Source organism: Crotalus tigris, unplaced genomic scaffold, assembly GCF_016545835.1.
Source record: "Crotalus tigris isolate CLP2741 ecotype Arizona unplaced genomic scaffold, ASM1654583v1 scf7180000018350.1424685, whole genome shotgun sequence".
NCBI lineage: Eukaryota > Metazoa > Chordata > Lepidosauria > Squamata > Viperidae > Crotalus > Crotalus tigris.
The window spans coordinates 908,487-925,960 of record NW_024096959.1 but is presented as its reverse complement, the minus strand read 5'-3'; the positions used below and the strand labels follow the sequence as shown (position 1 = coordinate 925,960).

At 35.0% G+C, this 17,474-nt stretch overlaps 1 protein-coding gene across 2 annotated transcripts in view; it reads left to right on the top strand.

Annotated features, from left to right (window-relative positions):
* Positions 1–17,474, top strand: part of NFKB1 (nuclear factor kappa B subunit 1) — a 79,460-nt gene that overhangs the window by 26,476 nt on the left and 35,510 nt on the right. Inside the window, exons 3-6 of one of the 2 annotated variants that reach the window (XM_039350706.1) lie at positions 1,245–1,332; positions 4,053–4,093; positions 9,351–9,449; positions 15,619–15,767. In XM_039350706.1, the coding sequence (XP_039206640.1) occupies positions 1,245–1,332; positions 4,053–4,093; positions 9,351–9,449; positions 15,619–15,767 (377 nt within the window). Of the gene's footprint in view, positions 1–1,244; positions 1,333–4,052; positions 4,094–9,350; positions 9,450–15,618; positions 15,768–17,474 lie in introns of those variants that run through there. The other variant, XM_039350707.1, reaches the window with a different exon arrangement.

Below are 17,474 nucleotides of genomic sequence, written 5' to 3'. Positions count from 1 at the left end.
TTCTGTGAGATATCTTGGGTTGAAAGACAGTGAATGTGAAACAATCTTAAAACAGCCACTCACACTTAAACTGGATGTTGAATGAAACATGTGCAAAGAGATTCAAAATGAAATGTTTTGCAGACCCATATTGTTATATAGGTAGTCCTCAACTTAGGATCATAATTGAGCCCAAAATTTCTGTTGCTAAGTGAGACATTTGTTAAGAGAATTTTGTCCCATTTTGCAACCTTTCTTGCCACAGTGAATCACTGCAGTTCTTAAGTTAGTAACACGTTTGTTTAATGAATCTGGCTTCCCCATTGACTTTGCTTGTCAGAAGGTCGCAAAAGATAATAAAATGACCTCGGTACACTGCAACTGTCATAAATATGAGTCAGTTGCCAAGCGTCTGAATTTTGATCATGTGACTATGGGGATGCTGCAGTCGTAAGTGTGAAAAAAGGCCATAAGGTCATTTTTTTTTAGTGCTGTTGTAATTTTGAACAGACATTAAACAAATCATTGTAAGTTGAGAACTACCTGTAGTTATGTAGTATTTTTTGTACTTTTTTTTTTATTTAAACTGCATCGTCAGTTTAACTTCAGTATGTTTGACCACTGAATTATAACATGTCATTCTTCCATATTGATTGGTTCACAATCGTATTTGGACTTTTCACTGTCAGCTATATTAGATGGTTAAGAGAGGACAATTCAAACTAGATACTGTTAATAGCACAGACAATAATTGTGCAGGATAAAATATAGCCACCAAAAAGTTGCAGGTAGTCCTCAACTTACAACCATTTGTTTAATGACCATTCACAGTTATAATGGCCTGAAAAAAAATGACTTATGACCAGTTGTCATACTTTTGACCACTGCAGCATCCCTACAGTCTTGTGATCAAACTTCAGGTGCTATATTCACAGTGATTGCAGATGCTATATTCACAGTGATCCTGGGACTATCATTGGTAACCATCCTAGAGAGCTTCTGACAAGCAAAGTCAATGGGGAATCCAGATGCACTTAACAACCACCTGATTCACTTAACAACTGTAGTGATTTACTTAACAACCATGGCAAAAAGTCATAAAATGGGATATGACTTGCTTAACCTTTGCCTTGCTTAGCAGTGGAAATTTTGGGCTCAGCTGTGGTCATGACTTGAGGATTTCTTTCATAGTATTTGATTTTTAAATTAGTTGTTATAAGCTGAAATAACCAGACTTACTGAAAATACAAATATTCTTAACACAGGTATATGCAATGGAACATTTCCCCTTGGGGATGAATCAGCTGTACAATAACACAGGCATGATTTCAACTGATCTGCCACTTCGCACAAGTAAGAGCCATTATTGCTTGATTGATAGCATTCATTAATAATAACTATATATACTGATGATGGAAAGGAATTTTTGCACAAAAAAAGGATTGTGCTTTCAAATGAACATTTTCTGTTCCTTGTGATATTATCATTGCACAGTTTTTTCTCGTATTTGTATGTGTTTTTGTGTGTAGGAAAAATACTTGGGAAATTTGGGGACTTCCTGAAAACAAACACTGTGTTCTTTGCAACTGTGTAAAGATGACAGGAGTTTTTTCTATTGTTGTTGTTGTTGCTATAGTCCGCTAGGCCTATTTCCTCAAATTAAAACACCACAGATGAGTTAAGAGCAAACCTGCAATGATTTTAACAACAGTGCAAGGAAGTATGAATGATTTCCATTCTCACGTTCTTTATTACTTGAAAAATGGGAATGGTAACTTCTTGTCTGCTACAGGAAAATGTGTGAACTCAGAGTGTATCATGACTTCCTCTTTGAATATTAATTTCTTCTATTCTTTATTTATTACATATGAAGATGATTGGAAGATAAGGCTATTGTTGAACTTCGGCTGTTTAGCTATTTAGCTTTATGAGCCATGGTGGCACAGTGGTTAGAATGCAGTATTGCAGGCTAATTCTACCCACTGCCAGCAGTTCGATTCTCACCGGCACAGGGTTGATTCAGCCTTCATCCTTCCGAGGTTGGTAAAATGAGGACCCAGATTGTTGGGGGCCATAGCTGACTCTGTAAACTGCTTAGAGAGGGCTGTAAAGCACAGTGAAGCAGTATATAAGTCTAAGTGCTATTGCTGTTGGTATTTCATTTATTTAGCATTCCAAAGCCCAGAAAACCTAAGTGTACATATAAATCATGTCCATTTACTTACTGTATATGAGGAATCTTCAGGAGGGAGGATAGTTTCATAGGCTATAAGGAACCACGGCAGGAAGAACTCTGTTTTTGTAACAGAATGTATGAATATCCATGGGGAAAGAGAGATGGAGATGCTCAGAGAAGAAAGGCAGAAGCCCCCATGGTTTCGTGGTCAGAGAAAGAAACTTAGGAACAACCTAATGGATAAAGCAGTCAAAAGTGGAGGTAGGAAGTTTATGTCTTCAGACTTGCAAGATTTTGTTAATGTAGCCTTAGAATAAAATACAATTCGATCATCTTGTCATGTTTCTTGGCATGGTTTACTTTTTTTTATCCCTGAAAGGTTGTTATGTGGCCTTTTGAATCTTGGACCCGTTTCCCTAAAATTAAAAAAATGATAAACACGTGTCCATCATCTGACAAAAAATTAAAAAATAAAAATAAATAAAAAAACTCTCCAAAGGCAGACTTGATGAACCACTAGGTCTTTTTATGCTGTAGTTTTCTATGTTTCTAAAGCTCAATAATAATTTTAAAATACAAGGCTTTAAAGATTTATTTATAGATAGCAGAAAAGATATAGGAAAAAGATATTTTGTCAATAGAAGAGACCATTTACAGCTCAGGTTTGAATTGTGGCGGCCTTGGTGCTCTCTATGCTTGATTTTTTTCTTGCATTGATGATGTTAGCTAGTTGGGTAATGAAACATCTGCAAGAAAACAACCAAGCCCAGAGAGCATAAGGAACCCAAAGAAATATTTTGTTGTATTTTCAGAGCAAATGATAAGTTATGGTGTTAAAAGGAAAGGAAAAAGAAAGGAATATAAACTTGGTTTATCTATTTAAGGTTAACACACACACATTATGCATATGTGTGTTATTTCTGGTAACTCTGGACTTTTGCTGAGTAAAACTAAGTGGGAAGGTTTTAAAATTTGTAGATAAGATGAGATATGGGTAGAAGAGATATTTTATTGTAAAAATCAGAAAAGGTGATAAGTTACTGAAATTGTGCTTGTCATTTCTTATCTCTTAGTTTTTAATTACTATTTTTATCCTTTTTAAATTTTGCACTGACATTTTTCATTTTTATTTTATTTTTTATATTTGTATCATAAGTTTGTATTAGTTTTTATCTAATTGTTAATAAAATTATTATCAAAATAATTTAAAACATATATAAATATCTAGCAACAAAACAGTTTAAGTAAAAACTGAGCAATTTCAGAAAGTCTGCATTTCTTTTGTCTAAAATATTTACCAAAAAAGGAAGTATTTTTAATTGCAATCCCCTTGTGCTACGAATTGTTCTTTAGAACATCTGGTTTCTACTTGCCTTAATATCTTTTCGGGTCATCCCATTTAAAATCTTTTAAAATCTTTCATTTATTATTTATGCCTTATTTGTTACTGGATGTTTATTTCCTTTGGCTTTCTATATTATTGATTATTGTTATATTTTTTTAATAAACTGATTTATGGTTTGAAATTATTCTTCTTTGTGTATAGTGATTTGTGGACCTAACCTGGATGGAAATTGCAATTTTTTGTTGTTGTCTTGCATTTGTCCCAAAGTACAAAATGACTGACAATATAAATAGTTAAATAAATAATTGCAAGCTATTATTTGCTTAGAAATAGGTTTCTAGAAATTTTCTTGTTAAGAAATATATATATAGCTATGTCTATATGATTTTACCATTATTTTATTTTGTTAGGATTTTTCTTTGTTGAATGTATCAACCAGGAATTTTAGTCATACATATGTCTTCAGTCTTTTAAAACATTATTTACAAAATGTCTTCAGTAATACAACATTTGTATGAACTCTTTTGTTTTCTTCATTATCTTTTTTACTAGCTGATGGGCCATATCTTCAAATAGTTGAACAACCTAAACAGGTAAGAGAAGAGCATTGTTTTCTTTTTTAATATTGCAAGGTTAATAAATTAGCATAGTGAAAGCCCAACTATTTAAGATAATGCTATACAAAGAAAACACATTTTATACAAACTTTTATCATTAAGATAGTATGATTATCATAACAGATGAAAGTCTTGTGGTCTTAAATCATCTGTCCCACAAATTCTATGGGATCTTCTTATCCAAGCTTTTATCTCCTGCTTTTAATATCTATATATCTATATTTATATGTCTCTATATATGTATTAAGTATGTTAATTACAATAGTAAAAATTAATACAAACTAAAATTAAAGGGAAGAGAATGGAAAGAAAGAATAAAAAGTGCAAAAAAAGAAAGAAGCCAAAAGAGAATATAATAAAGAAAGAGAAATATAAAAAGTGACTTCCAACCATCATAACTATAAACAGTTTTAATAACGTTTTACCCCATAAGATTAAATAGATATCTTTTCATTCCATAATGCATTGCTTATCTATAACTAAATAAAAGAAATCAATTTTTCAATCCTGGTGTCAACAAAAAGTCCATAAAGTATTGCCAGAGCATACCTTATTTAACCTTGATCAAACCAATTGTATATTCCATCCTTTTTCTTCTAACAGTCTTAATCTCTAGTTCAATCAAATATTGGCACCAGATTTGATAGCTCTTTAATTCTTCTTCATTCCATTGCATAGATTTCTTCAAGACTTTAACAAGCTTTTTTGTAGATCCAATAAGAAAACTTTCCAGATTATTTTCTTGGTTAATCATTTTGTTTCCCTTTTAATTTTTAAAACTTTAGCCACTTTTTGTAAAGTTTCTTTTCCTAATCATTATGTTGCGCCTGTCATTTGTAGTTCTACATTCTGTAGTATTTTTATTGTACCAGATAAAATTTGTTCCACATCTTTCATTTTTTTCATTAATATTTTAGACATAGTCTCCCTATAGAAGTAGACATGTTTATAACAGAGTTGATGTTGTAGTTACTAACTTCTGACTCCATTTTTCAAATATCTCCTTTAATGTTTCTGACGTTACGACCTTTTGTATCAGTCTGTAGGCCCCAGTATTAATTGACACCAGGCTTTGCCTTTTTTCTTCTGCTTAAAAACTTTAGTTTCCTCTGTTCTCCAGTTTCTAAAATCATAACTTTTTTTTTGTTATGACTTTCAATCACTTGGATAACCAAAAAAAGTCTGTTTACCACAAGTAAGTGATCATTTTTATAGTTAATTCCAAAAAGTTATATTAGAAATCAATATTCCAAATTTATCTGGACCCGTAATTCATTTATAACTTTATTTGATCTCAATCTTAGATTTTTGCTGTTTAGGTCAAATTCTTTAAGTTCTTAAAGTTGTGATTAATATTTCTTTTGTTCAGAATTGAAGATAAACTCATCCAATAATGGCTTTTCAAACCTATCATTCTGAATGTCTGTAACAGCTTTAGAATAGTTAATAGGAAATTTCTGAAAGTATAGAAAGTGAGATTTGTGAACTTGGTGTTCTTTAAAAGTCTTCCCTACAGTTGAACCAAGATGGCTGATCCAGTAGTCTACCAGCCATCAGACTCACAGCAGCATATGTGAGCGATGTCCTGTCTTACCCTTATTTGAAGATGTTCCAAGAAACCAATGCACTGACCAATTCCTTGATCTTTGCTATGTTCATTGGCTTCACTTTTACAGAGCCATCTTCAGTTCATCCCATCTCCTCCAGAAGTCCCTCTATTTTCTGCTTTGATATAACAGCTTAGAAATTCTCATTACCACCACCTTTATCTGTTATCCTTCCCCCAACTTCAGCAAATGAGAAAAATAAGGTTCACGTAGCCTGTACAGCTTCCTAGCTAATAAAAAGAAATAAATAATGACAAATGAGATAAATTGCAGAGTTACCCTAACTCTGTTGCATTGAGATGTTTCATCTCATCCTCATTTTTTTCATGGTGAGATTTCACAAGACACAAATACAAACAAACTTTATTTTAATGTAAAATAGAGGATATAAAAATTGCCTTCAAACTTTAAGAAGTTAAATGCAAAACAATCAATGGTGGAAGAAAATAAAATTGTAGGGCTACTCAAATCAGGCACAACATTTTCCAGGAACATCCAGCAGAAAAATTGTAAAGAAAAATGCAGGAATTTCAGTAGATTATACTGATATAAATCATACTATTTTGCCTCTATTTAGAAGTAACTCTGACATAAAAAGTAGCTGTTTTGCACAAATCCCAGATGCACTGAGCATGTATAAAGAAAATAATTAAAGACAAAATTGGATTTAAAAATACAGAAAAAAAATCAACTCAGTCCAGTCTATTCCTCTAAAGCAGTGGTTCTCAACCTTTTTAATGCCGTGACCCCCCAACCGGTCGTAAGTCAAGGACTACCCAACCGGTCATAAGTCAAGGACTACCCAACCAGTTGTAAGTCAAGGACTACCCAACTGGTCGTAAGTTGAGGACTTTCCCTGCCCGGAAGCGCCACCCATGTGTGGTGCAGCCCCGTGCGCCGGCCAAGGCGTAGCTGGCAAGCGGCAGAGATGGTGCAGGCTGACCACTGGCTGAGCTACCAGCTGGCCCAGCCCAAGGGAGGTAAGGCACCAAACCTCCCTGTGCCCACCGGCCTCCCACCTCCCACCCCTGGCCCTCTTTTACTTACATTTTTAGTAGTTGCTTAGCAGGGAGGGGTGGAAGCTTCCAGACAGCTCGCCGTCGCTGCAGACAACTTGCAGCACCGTTTGCAGAATGGGACTTTTGGCGGGCTCAGCAGGGCAGAGACAGCCTGGATATTTCCTACTGGCTTTTGAAAGCCAATAGAATTGGACTCTATTCAAAAGAGTCTATTCTATTGGCTTTCAAAAGCCAATAGAATAAAAGGGAGTAGCACAGCTAAGGAAAAGGGGGGAAAATGGCGGACTGCGTTGTTTGGCGACCCCCATGAAATGGTCATTCGACCCCAAATGGACCCAAAATGGGGTCCCGACCCACAGGTTGAGAACCACTGCTCTAAAGAATATCTGGAATAGATATTAACTTTACAACATTTTTTCTTAAGAAATCCTTCTTCCTGCCATTTCAAACTTAAACCAGAGATTGGAGGGAAATCTGAGTTCTGGCCCTTGAATCCAACTTCACTCTAGCTTCTTGGTCTCTTTCTCTCAGAATTCTGATTGTAGTGTTTCAAATGTAAACACTTTCCCTCCGAACAGAGAGGGAGGGATTTCAGTCATTTGACTTTGCAGGTGACCCAGAACTGTTCTTCCTGCAGATGTAGATGTCACATCTGTGATGAGTGAATGCATATTAGACATGCCCGAGCCGGTCAGACAAGAATGGCTGGCAAGAAGGCTGCAATTTTGTAAAATTGGCTGGCTATTTGGAATCATTGGGGTTTTTTTTAAAGAAGAATATTTTTTCCTATAAATGACAAGTTGAAAGGATTCCCCAAAATTAAACTGGTCTCTGTATGAAATATGTTTTTGACAAAGCATTGTAAATGATACAGAATTAAGACAACTTAGCCTTGTGTAGCAGCTGCGCTATGCTGAATATGTGTTTCCACAAACAAGTTTAGGATAAAAAAATAAAATAATAGTGTATAGGTTATAAAAGTTCTGCTAAAGGAAAATCAAAGTTGCCAGCTCTCCCTTTTTTGGGTCACTTTTTGTGTCATTTAAGACATGGAAGTTTTCATTTAAATTTCATTAGTTTATTTTCTCAGCATTACTACTAAATGTTACCATTCATTAATGTTGTGCAGGTATCTACTTTTAAATGTAAATAACAAATTTTGAAATAATAGCTCTGATCTTGGAAAAAAAATCCAACATCCATGGGGAAGCATAGTCTTTATAGCAGTGGTGGCGAACCTATGGCACTCAGAGCCCTCTCTGTGGGCACGCGTGCCATGCCCCGGAGATGGCAACCATCCCTCTTCAACCAGCTGCCTGCTAACTGGCCGAGGTCCCACATAGCCGGATGCATCCCAGCACCTATGCGCTCTCTGTGTGCGGGGACCGATCTTGTCAGGCAGCAGTCGCCCTGGCCCCTGCCTCACCTTTCCCTGTGACAATAGCACCCCCACCCTGCCTTGCCTTGCCTCGCCTCGCCTCACCTGCAGGACGAGCCTCCTGCCCACCGCCCCACCTGCCAGAGACCCCCTGGATCTCCCCCAACCCTGCCTGGCTCCCACAGACGTCCCTCCCCATGAGCAACATCGAGGTGATCACGCCCATTTTGGCCACATCCACCCAATCCGCCTTGACCACCACAGCCAGGCCCACCCAGTGAGCCACGCCCACCTGGCACCCAGTGATAAATAAGTGGGTTTGGGGTTGTAGTTTGGGCACTCGGTCTCTAAAAGGTTCGCCATCACTGCTTTAGAGGAATCAGCCAAAATGATACAAAAAGGGAAAAGTTTTAGTTGGTCTTAAAATCAAAATTTCAGTATTGCAAAAAGCAAAAGGTTGGAGGGGAAAGAAAAGTGACTTGCAATGCCGAAGCACTTATGACAAATTCTGATTGCAATTCTAATGTTAAAATGGGGAAACGGACTGAAAAACTGTTATTAAGGCTTTAAAGTTAGCTCTTCTTTGTCTTTTTTATTGAACAAATATTCAAAGAAAAATGAAAAAGAATTTTCAAATTAAGATAAGCCAGTAGAAACAAAAGAAAACCAAGTAGAACATTCACATTACTATTTATAGTTAGAAGAACATTTCTATAGATGAAAGTCATCTGCTGGGAAATGTTATTGTTGATATAGTTAATAAATGGTAATCAGATTTCAATTTATTTATCCTGAAAGAAAACACTACAAAAGAACAGCTTATTTTTTACGTTTAGTCAGCATCAGAATTTTATTCAGAATACTTGAGATTCATGATCTTTTTTGTAGCATAAGGTATTTCTACAGAAATTATTTGACATATCTGCTAGAAATTGTCTTTCAATTTTAATTTATAGTAAGCCTTTAATGAACTTGATGGAAGGAAAGCATAATGTTCATTGCAGTATCACCTGGAAATGTATTTGCTAAATTATGTAGTTATTACAATATTACAATATTTAAAATAGCTACAATTTTTACAATAAATAGGCAAAGTAGATAAATATTTTAATAAACAAGTATGTGAATATTTATCTGTATTGTATGGGATATTACTGCTTTATCTATCTTATTGAGGAATTTGTAATTAAATCAACTGTTCTTTAATTCTTCAAAACTAATCTCTTTAGAGAGGCTTTCGTTTCCGTTATGTTTGTGAAGGACCATCCCATGGTGGACTTCCTGGTGCTTCTAGTGAAAAAAACAAGAAGTCTTATCCACAAGTCAAAGTAAGTTAATAACTACTATATTTAATATGATTAATATTTATTTATCATTACCATATAACTATATTATTGATTTGTGTGATACTCTACAGCAGTGGTTCTCAACCTTTTTAATGCCGCGACCCCCAACCGGTCATAAGTCGAGGACTACTCAACCGGTCGTAAGTCGACTACTCAACTGGTGCAGCACCATTTGCAGAATGGGACTTTTGGCGGGCTCAGCAGGGCAGAGACAGCCTGGACAATTCCTATTGGCTTTTGAAAGCCAATAGAATTAGACTCTATTCAAGAGAGTCTATTCTATTCGCTTTCAAAAGCCAATAGAATAAAAGGGAGTAGTACAGCTAAGGAAAAGGGGGAAAAAATGGCGGACTGCATTGTTTGGCGACCCCCGTGCAATGGTCGTTCGACCCCAAATGGGGTCCTGACCCACAGCTTGAGAACCACTGCTCTACAGAATAAAAAAGGACATACTTTGCTGCTCAAAAGTGATTTTACTTAAGATTGCTTCTATGGTCTTTATAGACTTCATTGTAAATAAATGGTAAATTAGATTAAATCCCCAGTTGTATCAACATTGAGGTGAGGGATGAGATTTAGCCAGACAAGAATTAATTCAAGGTCCACAATTATTGAGATCTTTTTGAGCTTGGAAATTTTTTTCATAAAACAATAAGCTGAGATTCAAAGACATCCTGGTTTATTTTTATCCAACTGCATTGTGATAAATGCAGATCTTTCATTCTTGCTTTGCTTCTCTTCACAAGCAAGGAAATAGCTTCATAAGACAGGGACTATGTTGAGCAAATCCAACTCATTTCCTTAAAAAATATTACAAAAGGGTCTGGTTTGATTTTCAAATCCTACTATTTCTGAATGTGTTGGTTACTGTAAAGACATCTGTGCTTTTACATATCTTTAGCTAAAGTGTTTTATATCTTCTCTCAGCTGTAGCTGAATGTACAATCTTATATGTACAATCTTATATGTACAATCTTCAGAGAAGTGGATTGTGTCCATATTGAGAGGTTAGCTTGTATGTCTTGAATGTCTTTGAGGGCTAACACTGCTCTTTCCTGAGAATCAATAGAAGTTATCTAGTTATGACCTCTGATTATAGTACCAACACCAATGGAGAAACATCAAGAAATTTGAATATATTGGACTGGTATATCTGCAGTTGAGGGCAGGCAAGATGGAGGTTGTAGCTCATAATGAAAGCCCTCGCCCAACATGTATTTGGGCAATATTTGGATGGCATATTTCCCATTATGATATCATCACCCTTGCAACTGCTCAGTTCTGCAGCAATGATTTACAGTGTTCTGAAGTTATTTTTTTTTACTGTAATTCCTGTTACAAAGATACAGGACCATGTTGTTTAACCACAGTGTAAACAATTATTGTTTCCTCATAAGGCTATACTGGCTTTTTGAAGACATCTTTGTTATTTTTATAATTGTGATAGGTCAGTCTGTGCTTCTATTTTGATATAAAAATGGGTATCTTTTTTAAGGTTAATTGTATTGTACTCGGGGATATAGTGGCCTAGTTGTTAAGACATTGGGCTATCAATTGGAAGATTGGCAGTTCAAGACCCAAGTACTTTGTGGCTGGGTGAGCTCCTGTTTTTGCCACAACTCCTGCCAACCTAGCAGTTTATAAGCATGCAAATGTAGAAAATAAATAGGGCCGTTTTGATGGGATGGTTAACAGCATTCTGTGCACCTCAGCATATAGTTGTGCCAACCACATGACCATGGAAGCATCTTTGGACAACACTGGCTCCCTCAACTAGGAAATGGAGTCCTAAAGGTACTTTTTCAAAAGGCAGTTGGACTTTTTTAATTTGGAAAACCGGAAAAAAACTAAGAAAGTCCTTTGGAAAAGCACTTTGGAACAACCATGACCTAGATTTTGAAAATCTCCATGCACATTTAGGAAATGGAGATGAGCATTGCCCCCTAGAATTGGACATAACGGGACAGGGGAAACCTTTGCTGGATTATTCTCTGTCTCCTACTTTACCTTCATGAAGGAACTTCTGTTTCTGGCATTGACTCCAGTATGAAAAATGAGTCAAGCTAGAGAGAAAAATGTTTCTCATGGAGATGAATAAGATAAATAAGGTAATGCGGGGGAGAGCATTACCAATTCTCAACTACGGATATCCTTTTGGGCTCAAAATTAAGATCTTACTTTGTTTCTCCCAACATCTTAATGGTTTGTTTGTGAATGTGTAAATATAGCTCTTCTTAAGATATCTACGTTGACCTCACATATATTTCTTAGAACTCTCTGAGAACCTTAAAACAAATAAACTTTTTGTTTATTTCATTGATATTGTGTTTTTTTGGAAAATATGTCAGAGATGTTCTCATATCTATGGAAATGGGCAGGGCATGTGGGGTTTTTATGGGTATTTCCCCTCTTATTATTTCAACTTGTCTTTAATCTTTTATCATAATTATATTACTCAGTCTTCAATTCTGTATATTTTTAGCTGAGAAAAGTATGATTAACAATAGGTCTTGCTTCAGAATAGACATATAAAGAGTGCACTAACAGTGATTTTTATTTTTATTTGAAAATATTATATCTTTTTTTTTCTATTTTCTTTCTTTTTATTTATATAAATCTTTACACGACAATACCTGCAAAGAGAGTTTGGCAGATAAATATGGGGAAGTTCCTTAAGGCTACCTTAGTAGCTTGTTAGTACCTGCTTTTTATTTCAAGTTTAGCCAGTTGGAAGGTGGAATATTTTGTGTTCTGTTTCCTTCTGACTGTCTGCTTTCAACCAAGGTGCTTCATTTACATGAATGGAAAGACCTCCAATATGTTAGATTGTTCTGAATAATTATTACTTGTTATGATCTATATAGCACCATATATTTTACTTCACCTGTAATCAGATAAATTAGTTTCTGTGGAGTTTGCTCTGTTTATAATGTGCTGTTGATTTATGCAGCACCGTCTTTTCAAATTAAGTATAATGATGTCACTTCAGATAGCAACATACAAACATTTCCCTCCAAATTTAAACTTTCTGGGTTTTATTATTATCAATATCCTATCTTTGGAAAATATAGAAGTTATAATAAAGCACAATCTGTATTTTTTAAAGGAAAGTAATGGCTAAAATTCTGCAAAATAAGGCAAAATCCAATTATTCTGTTAAAACTATGTAACAAACGTTTCAGCATCACAATGCAAACTCTACCTCTTTGTATATTTGTGCATCACACTGCATGTACAGATGGGGTAGAGTCCTCTTTTGCTTTTCCCACTTTTACCCATCTTTTGATTTGCTGTAGGAGAGCATGAATCGCTACTAAAGAAAGCCCGTTTGGTGCAGTACTTAAGACTTCAGGCTAGAAGACTGTGAGTTCTAGTCCCACCTTAGGCATGAAACTTGCTGGTGACCTTGAACCAGTCAATCTCTCTAATTCCTAGGGAGTAGGCAATGTTAAATCATTTGTGAAAATGCCAAGAAAAATGCAGAAACATGTCCAGGCAGTTGCTAGGAATCAAAAAGGATTTGAAACCAATAAATAAATAAATAGCATGAATCACTGAAACAAGGCAACACTAGGATTGCACTCTAGGGCAGCAGCTCCCAACCTTTTGGGCACCAGGGACTGGTTTTGTGGAAAGAGTTTTTTTCTGCGAACCAGAAGGGGCATAGTTTTGTGTGCTGCCTGCATCCTGTGAATGGGATTTTGCTTGTTTGTGAGGCCTGGTTTCTGGCATGCCGTGGGCTGATGCTGGTCCATGGACCGGTGGGTGGGGACCTCTGCTCTAGGGGCCTTTTCCACTCCCAGGCTGTAGTACTGTTTGTTGAGTCAGTATAAAATTATACCAATATTAAATGTGCTTTTCTTATTGCCAATGCCCATCCTATCTTTATTGCTTCTCTTATCAGTCAGTATCAACATATGGGTCAGTAGGCCCCAACTGCCACGGATCGTTTCTGTGGAGGATGGTTTTTCCATAGACCAGGGGACATACTTTTGCATACTGCCTGGATGCCAGGCATGCGTGGATGGGGCTTTGCTCACTTATGCGGCCCAGTTCCTGGCAGGCCACGGACCAGTACCAGTCCACAGACTGAGGGTTGGGAATCCCTGATATAGGTGATAAAAGTGTAACATATACACGCACTGTAGGACTGTCTTTGAACAGTGTTGGAAAAAGAAGCACAATACTACTTTAACAAAAATACAACTAACGATAAATAATATTTGAATGCAATGTGATGAACACAAATGGATTGGAAATAAGAACATAAAAGGAGCCATAGCAGGCGCATCTGAATCCAGCATTTTCTAATGGGGAGCCAGATGCCCCAAGATATCTGAAATGAATTTGGATCAGCCTACTGATAGTTTAAAAAACTTCTAAAAGTTATTTTTTAAATATTTAACATTAAAAAAATGTTTAATGTGTTTAAAACATAAAAAATATTTTAAACACGTTAAACATTTTTTAATGTTAAATATTAAAATAGTATGTTTAGATTTGTGTGTCTGTATTCTGGGAAACATATATTGGAATCATTGCTGTTAGTATAAAAATTATTTTTGGTGTCACCATGACAGAATTTCTCCACATTTATCAGTAAAAGTTTTCATACAGACTTTTGCTTTCCCTTTCATTTCCTGTTCTTGTTTAAGGAATATTATTTTGAAAATAAGCTTGCAATATATAGTGAAAACTGACCATTCCCAAGAAAGTTTTAAATTGCTTCATTAACAGAACTTTATAAAATGCCCATAAATATCTTCCCTGTTGTGTCCACCCCATGCTTCTTCTTTTTTAACCATAAGTCTGTTAATAAAAATAGTATGCATGCATTTTGATTTATAGTGCCAGGAATCATTCTTCTGGTTTTCAAATGTATGTTGTAACACATATTCAATATAAATGTTTTCAAAAAATTATATTTGTCTTTTGAAAACATTTTTCCATTATTTCCATTATTTACAATATTTAAATATTTTGTTTTTGTAATTATATATTTACATTTTGAATATATCAATTTGGTGTATTTTATACTTAATTGATACTCCTAGATATATATTTTAATAACTCAGAATAAATGAATACCTTCACTTGTCTGCGTGTATTAATCAGTGATGGTGCCTGAATTTATTTTAGAAATCTTAGAAGGCTAGAATCAAAGCATGAAAAATCTGGAGCACAGTCTAATAGGGCTTCATGAGACTATAAAACTGGCTTACTACTTTCAGCATTCAGTTTCACTTTACCCAAATAAAGAGCAAATAGCAACCCAAAATAAATGTGCAATGAGAAATTAGAAGGATTGTTTCAAAATCCATTTTGCTCTTCTTATTAAGAGAATATGGTTTAAATATGTTTCTTGTATTTCTAAAGAAAAGTATTGTTTTATAAAAATATGAAGTTCTATCATTGTTTTATTTTATATCTAAATGAAAATTAAATTATTAGAAATAAGTGATATATTTATTTCTAACTCCAATGAAATTATTTGTTGTGTACAGTATTCATGGAGATGTCACACCAATTAATTTACTATTTTAATTTGAATATCTCAGATTTAATCTATAGAAAGCTTCCTTTATGTATTCATCCATAATGTTGGGTCCAAATGGTCTGAAACTATTTATGTGCTATTTCAGAACATTGTGTTTATTTATGAATATTAGTATCCTTTTCTTGTTTTTATTTCAAATCTGTGCCACTTTGCATTTGACATTTCTTTGTAAATTTTAAATAAAAATTTATTCCATACTCTACAACAGGGGTCCCCAACTCCTGGCCCGTGGCCTATTCAGAATTGGGCTCTGTGAGTGACTGGCTGGAGTGCATGCATGTGTGTGCCTCCCGCTCAACCTATGTGAGCGGCGGGCCAGTAGGCAATTGTGTACATGTGCATCAGTCTGGTGCTAATGTGAGTTAAGGGGTGTGTGTGTGTGTGTGCCAGTGCTCTGCCCATGTGAGCTAAGCTGCATATGTGCAGTTTGGCTCGCCACCCGCACAAGTTAAACTGAGCGTTTGCATGCTGGCCTGCCACAAGGCTTAAATACATTCCTAACATGCAAGAACTCCACATGTAATACATTTCAAAAATCAGTGTAAAATCAGAATAATTGCTCAGAAATAAAAGTGTTTATTCTGCTTCCTACAGATCTGCAATTATGTTGGACCTGCAAAAGTAATAGTGCAGTTAGTCACAAATGGAAAACATGTCCACTTGCATGCTCACAGCTTGGTAGGAAAACATTGTGAGCAGGGGGTATGCACAGTAAATGCAGGACCAAAGGACATGGTAGTGGGGTAAGTAAGTAGTGTCCTTATAAAGTACAATTTCTGTGTAATTATGTTATGTAGATTCAGTTCTAAAAAATTTATCCACTCATTGTTGACTTTGGCTCACCTTTCTAATTTGTGGTAAACCATCTTTTTAAAAAAGATTTAGCAATTAAAATATGAAGATACAGGAAAGTCTGCAAGTGCATGGTGCCAACGTACAATTTTTGCAGTTTAAATCAGTCTATAGTAGAACAAGAAGGAAAATGGATATAATAAAATCTTGGATGATTATTCTTCATTTAGGATTACTATATATGTAAACTGCGATGAAGTACGTCTCCAGGGCATGCACATGAATGCATGAACACACCGTTAAGATACAGTCAAATTCCAATGGGAATTTGGTTGTTATTGCTATTTGTTGAAAAGGCTTCAATTATTAGTGAATCTGCTTGCATAATGAAGTGAAATTGACTATGCATGTCATGGTAGAGAAACAAAATGTTATAATACTTTAGTCATACATAATAATAATCATGTTATAGTTTCATTATATTGTCTAGCTTGAAAATTATAGAAGAAAACAACTGAAGTATTGAGGGAAACAAATGTTTCATTATTCTGAAAGAGCTAAGTCCAAGCAAGTAATATAATAATTCCTTTCTAAATATAATACTTGCCAAAATATTTTTAATTATTGCTAGTTTTTTCAATAATTTTCTTGTGATTTTTTTTCTTGATTTTCAGATGAAGAATTAAGATTGATAGTTAACTTCTTATTCAAAGCTGCCTGATTAATAACTGAATAGCAAAAAAATAGAATTGAAATTCTTATGGAAATGTTTACATTCCCCCAAATACATTTCTTAAATTCAGTTTCCAGGTTTTTTCATTTTGTTAGAAACTTCTTCCCTAGCTTCCCTAATTACATAGTTAGCCTCTTTCTTCATTACTAAATTAAATAAATAACTTACTCAAGTTAGATAAAAGTGATTATGAAGTTGACATAAACAGTGGATTCATTGAAGTGTTGCATTCCAAGAGCAAAATAACAAAGGAAGTATTAAACCCTAGTTAATCTGCTTTTTTTTTAAAAAAAAGAGCAAATAAAATACACATATTATTGTTCCTAGGATTGGATTAAGTTTTAGTTAAGTGCTAGTTTGATATTATATAGGAAGATTTTAGAAATACACATGCAAACATACATACACACACAAAATCCTGGGGGGAAAATAGCCAAATAGAAGCTGTGTTTTAGACTTGAAAGACTTGTTCTTTTGATGGTAAGAATCATGTTGTCATCAAACTGAGTGCAGGATTTCAGACTGTTTTCAATTCTGCTTCTTATCTTGAAAGTTTTATCATATTCTTGCTAAGCATACTTAAATTCAGGACATATCATTTGAAGCTACTTATCCAAACATCATACCTTATTTGATGCTCTCTTGCTATTGAAACACAAACTCTCAAAAACTTCCCTGTGTTTAAAAAAAACCTTTGAGTGAATTTATCCAATCATTGGCTATAGATTTTTTTCCCCCTCTAAGTTGCTCAAAGGAATTTGTTTTCCATATCTCGTTGCCTGCTTGCAATAGCCCAATTAGGGGGTTTATTGGCTCAACATTAAAGTGTGAACTATATATAGTCCTTGAGTGGCATTTAAACCGGGGTCTTCTTGGTTCTGGTCTAATGCCTAAATATTTTAGCTTTACAAAAATAGAAAAAGTT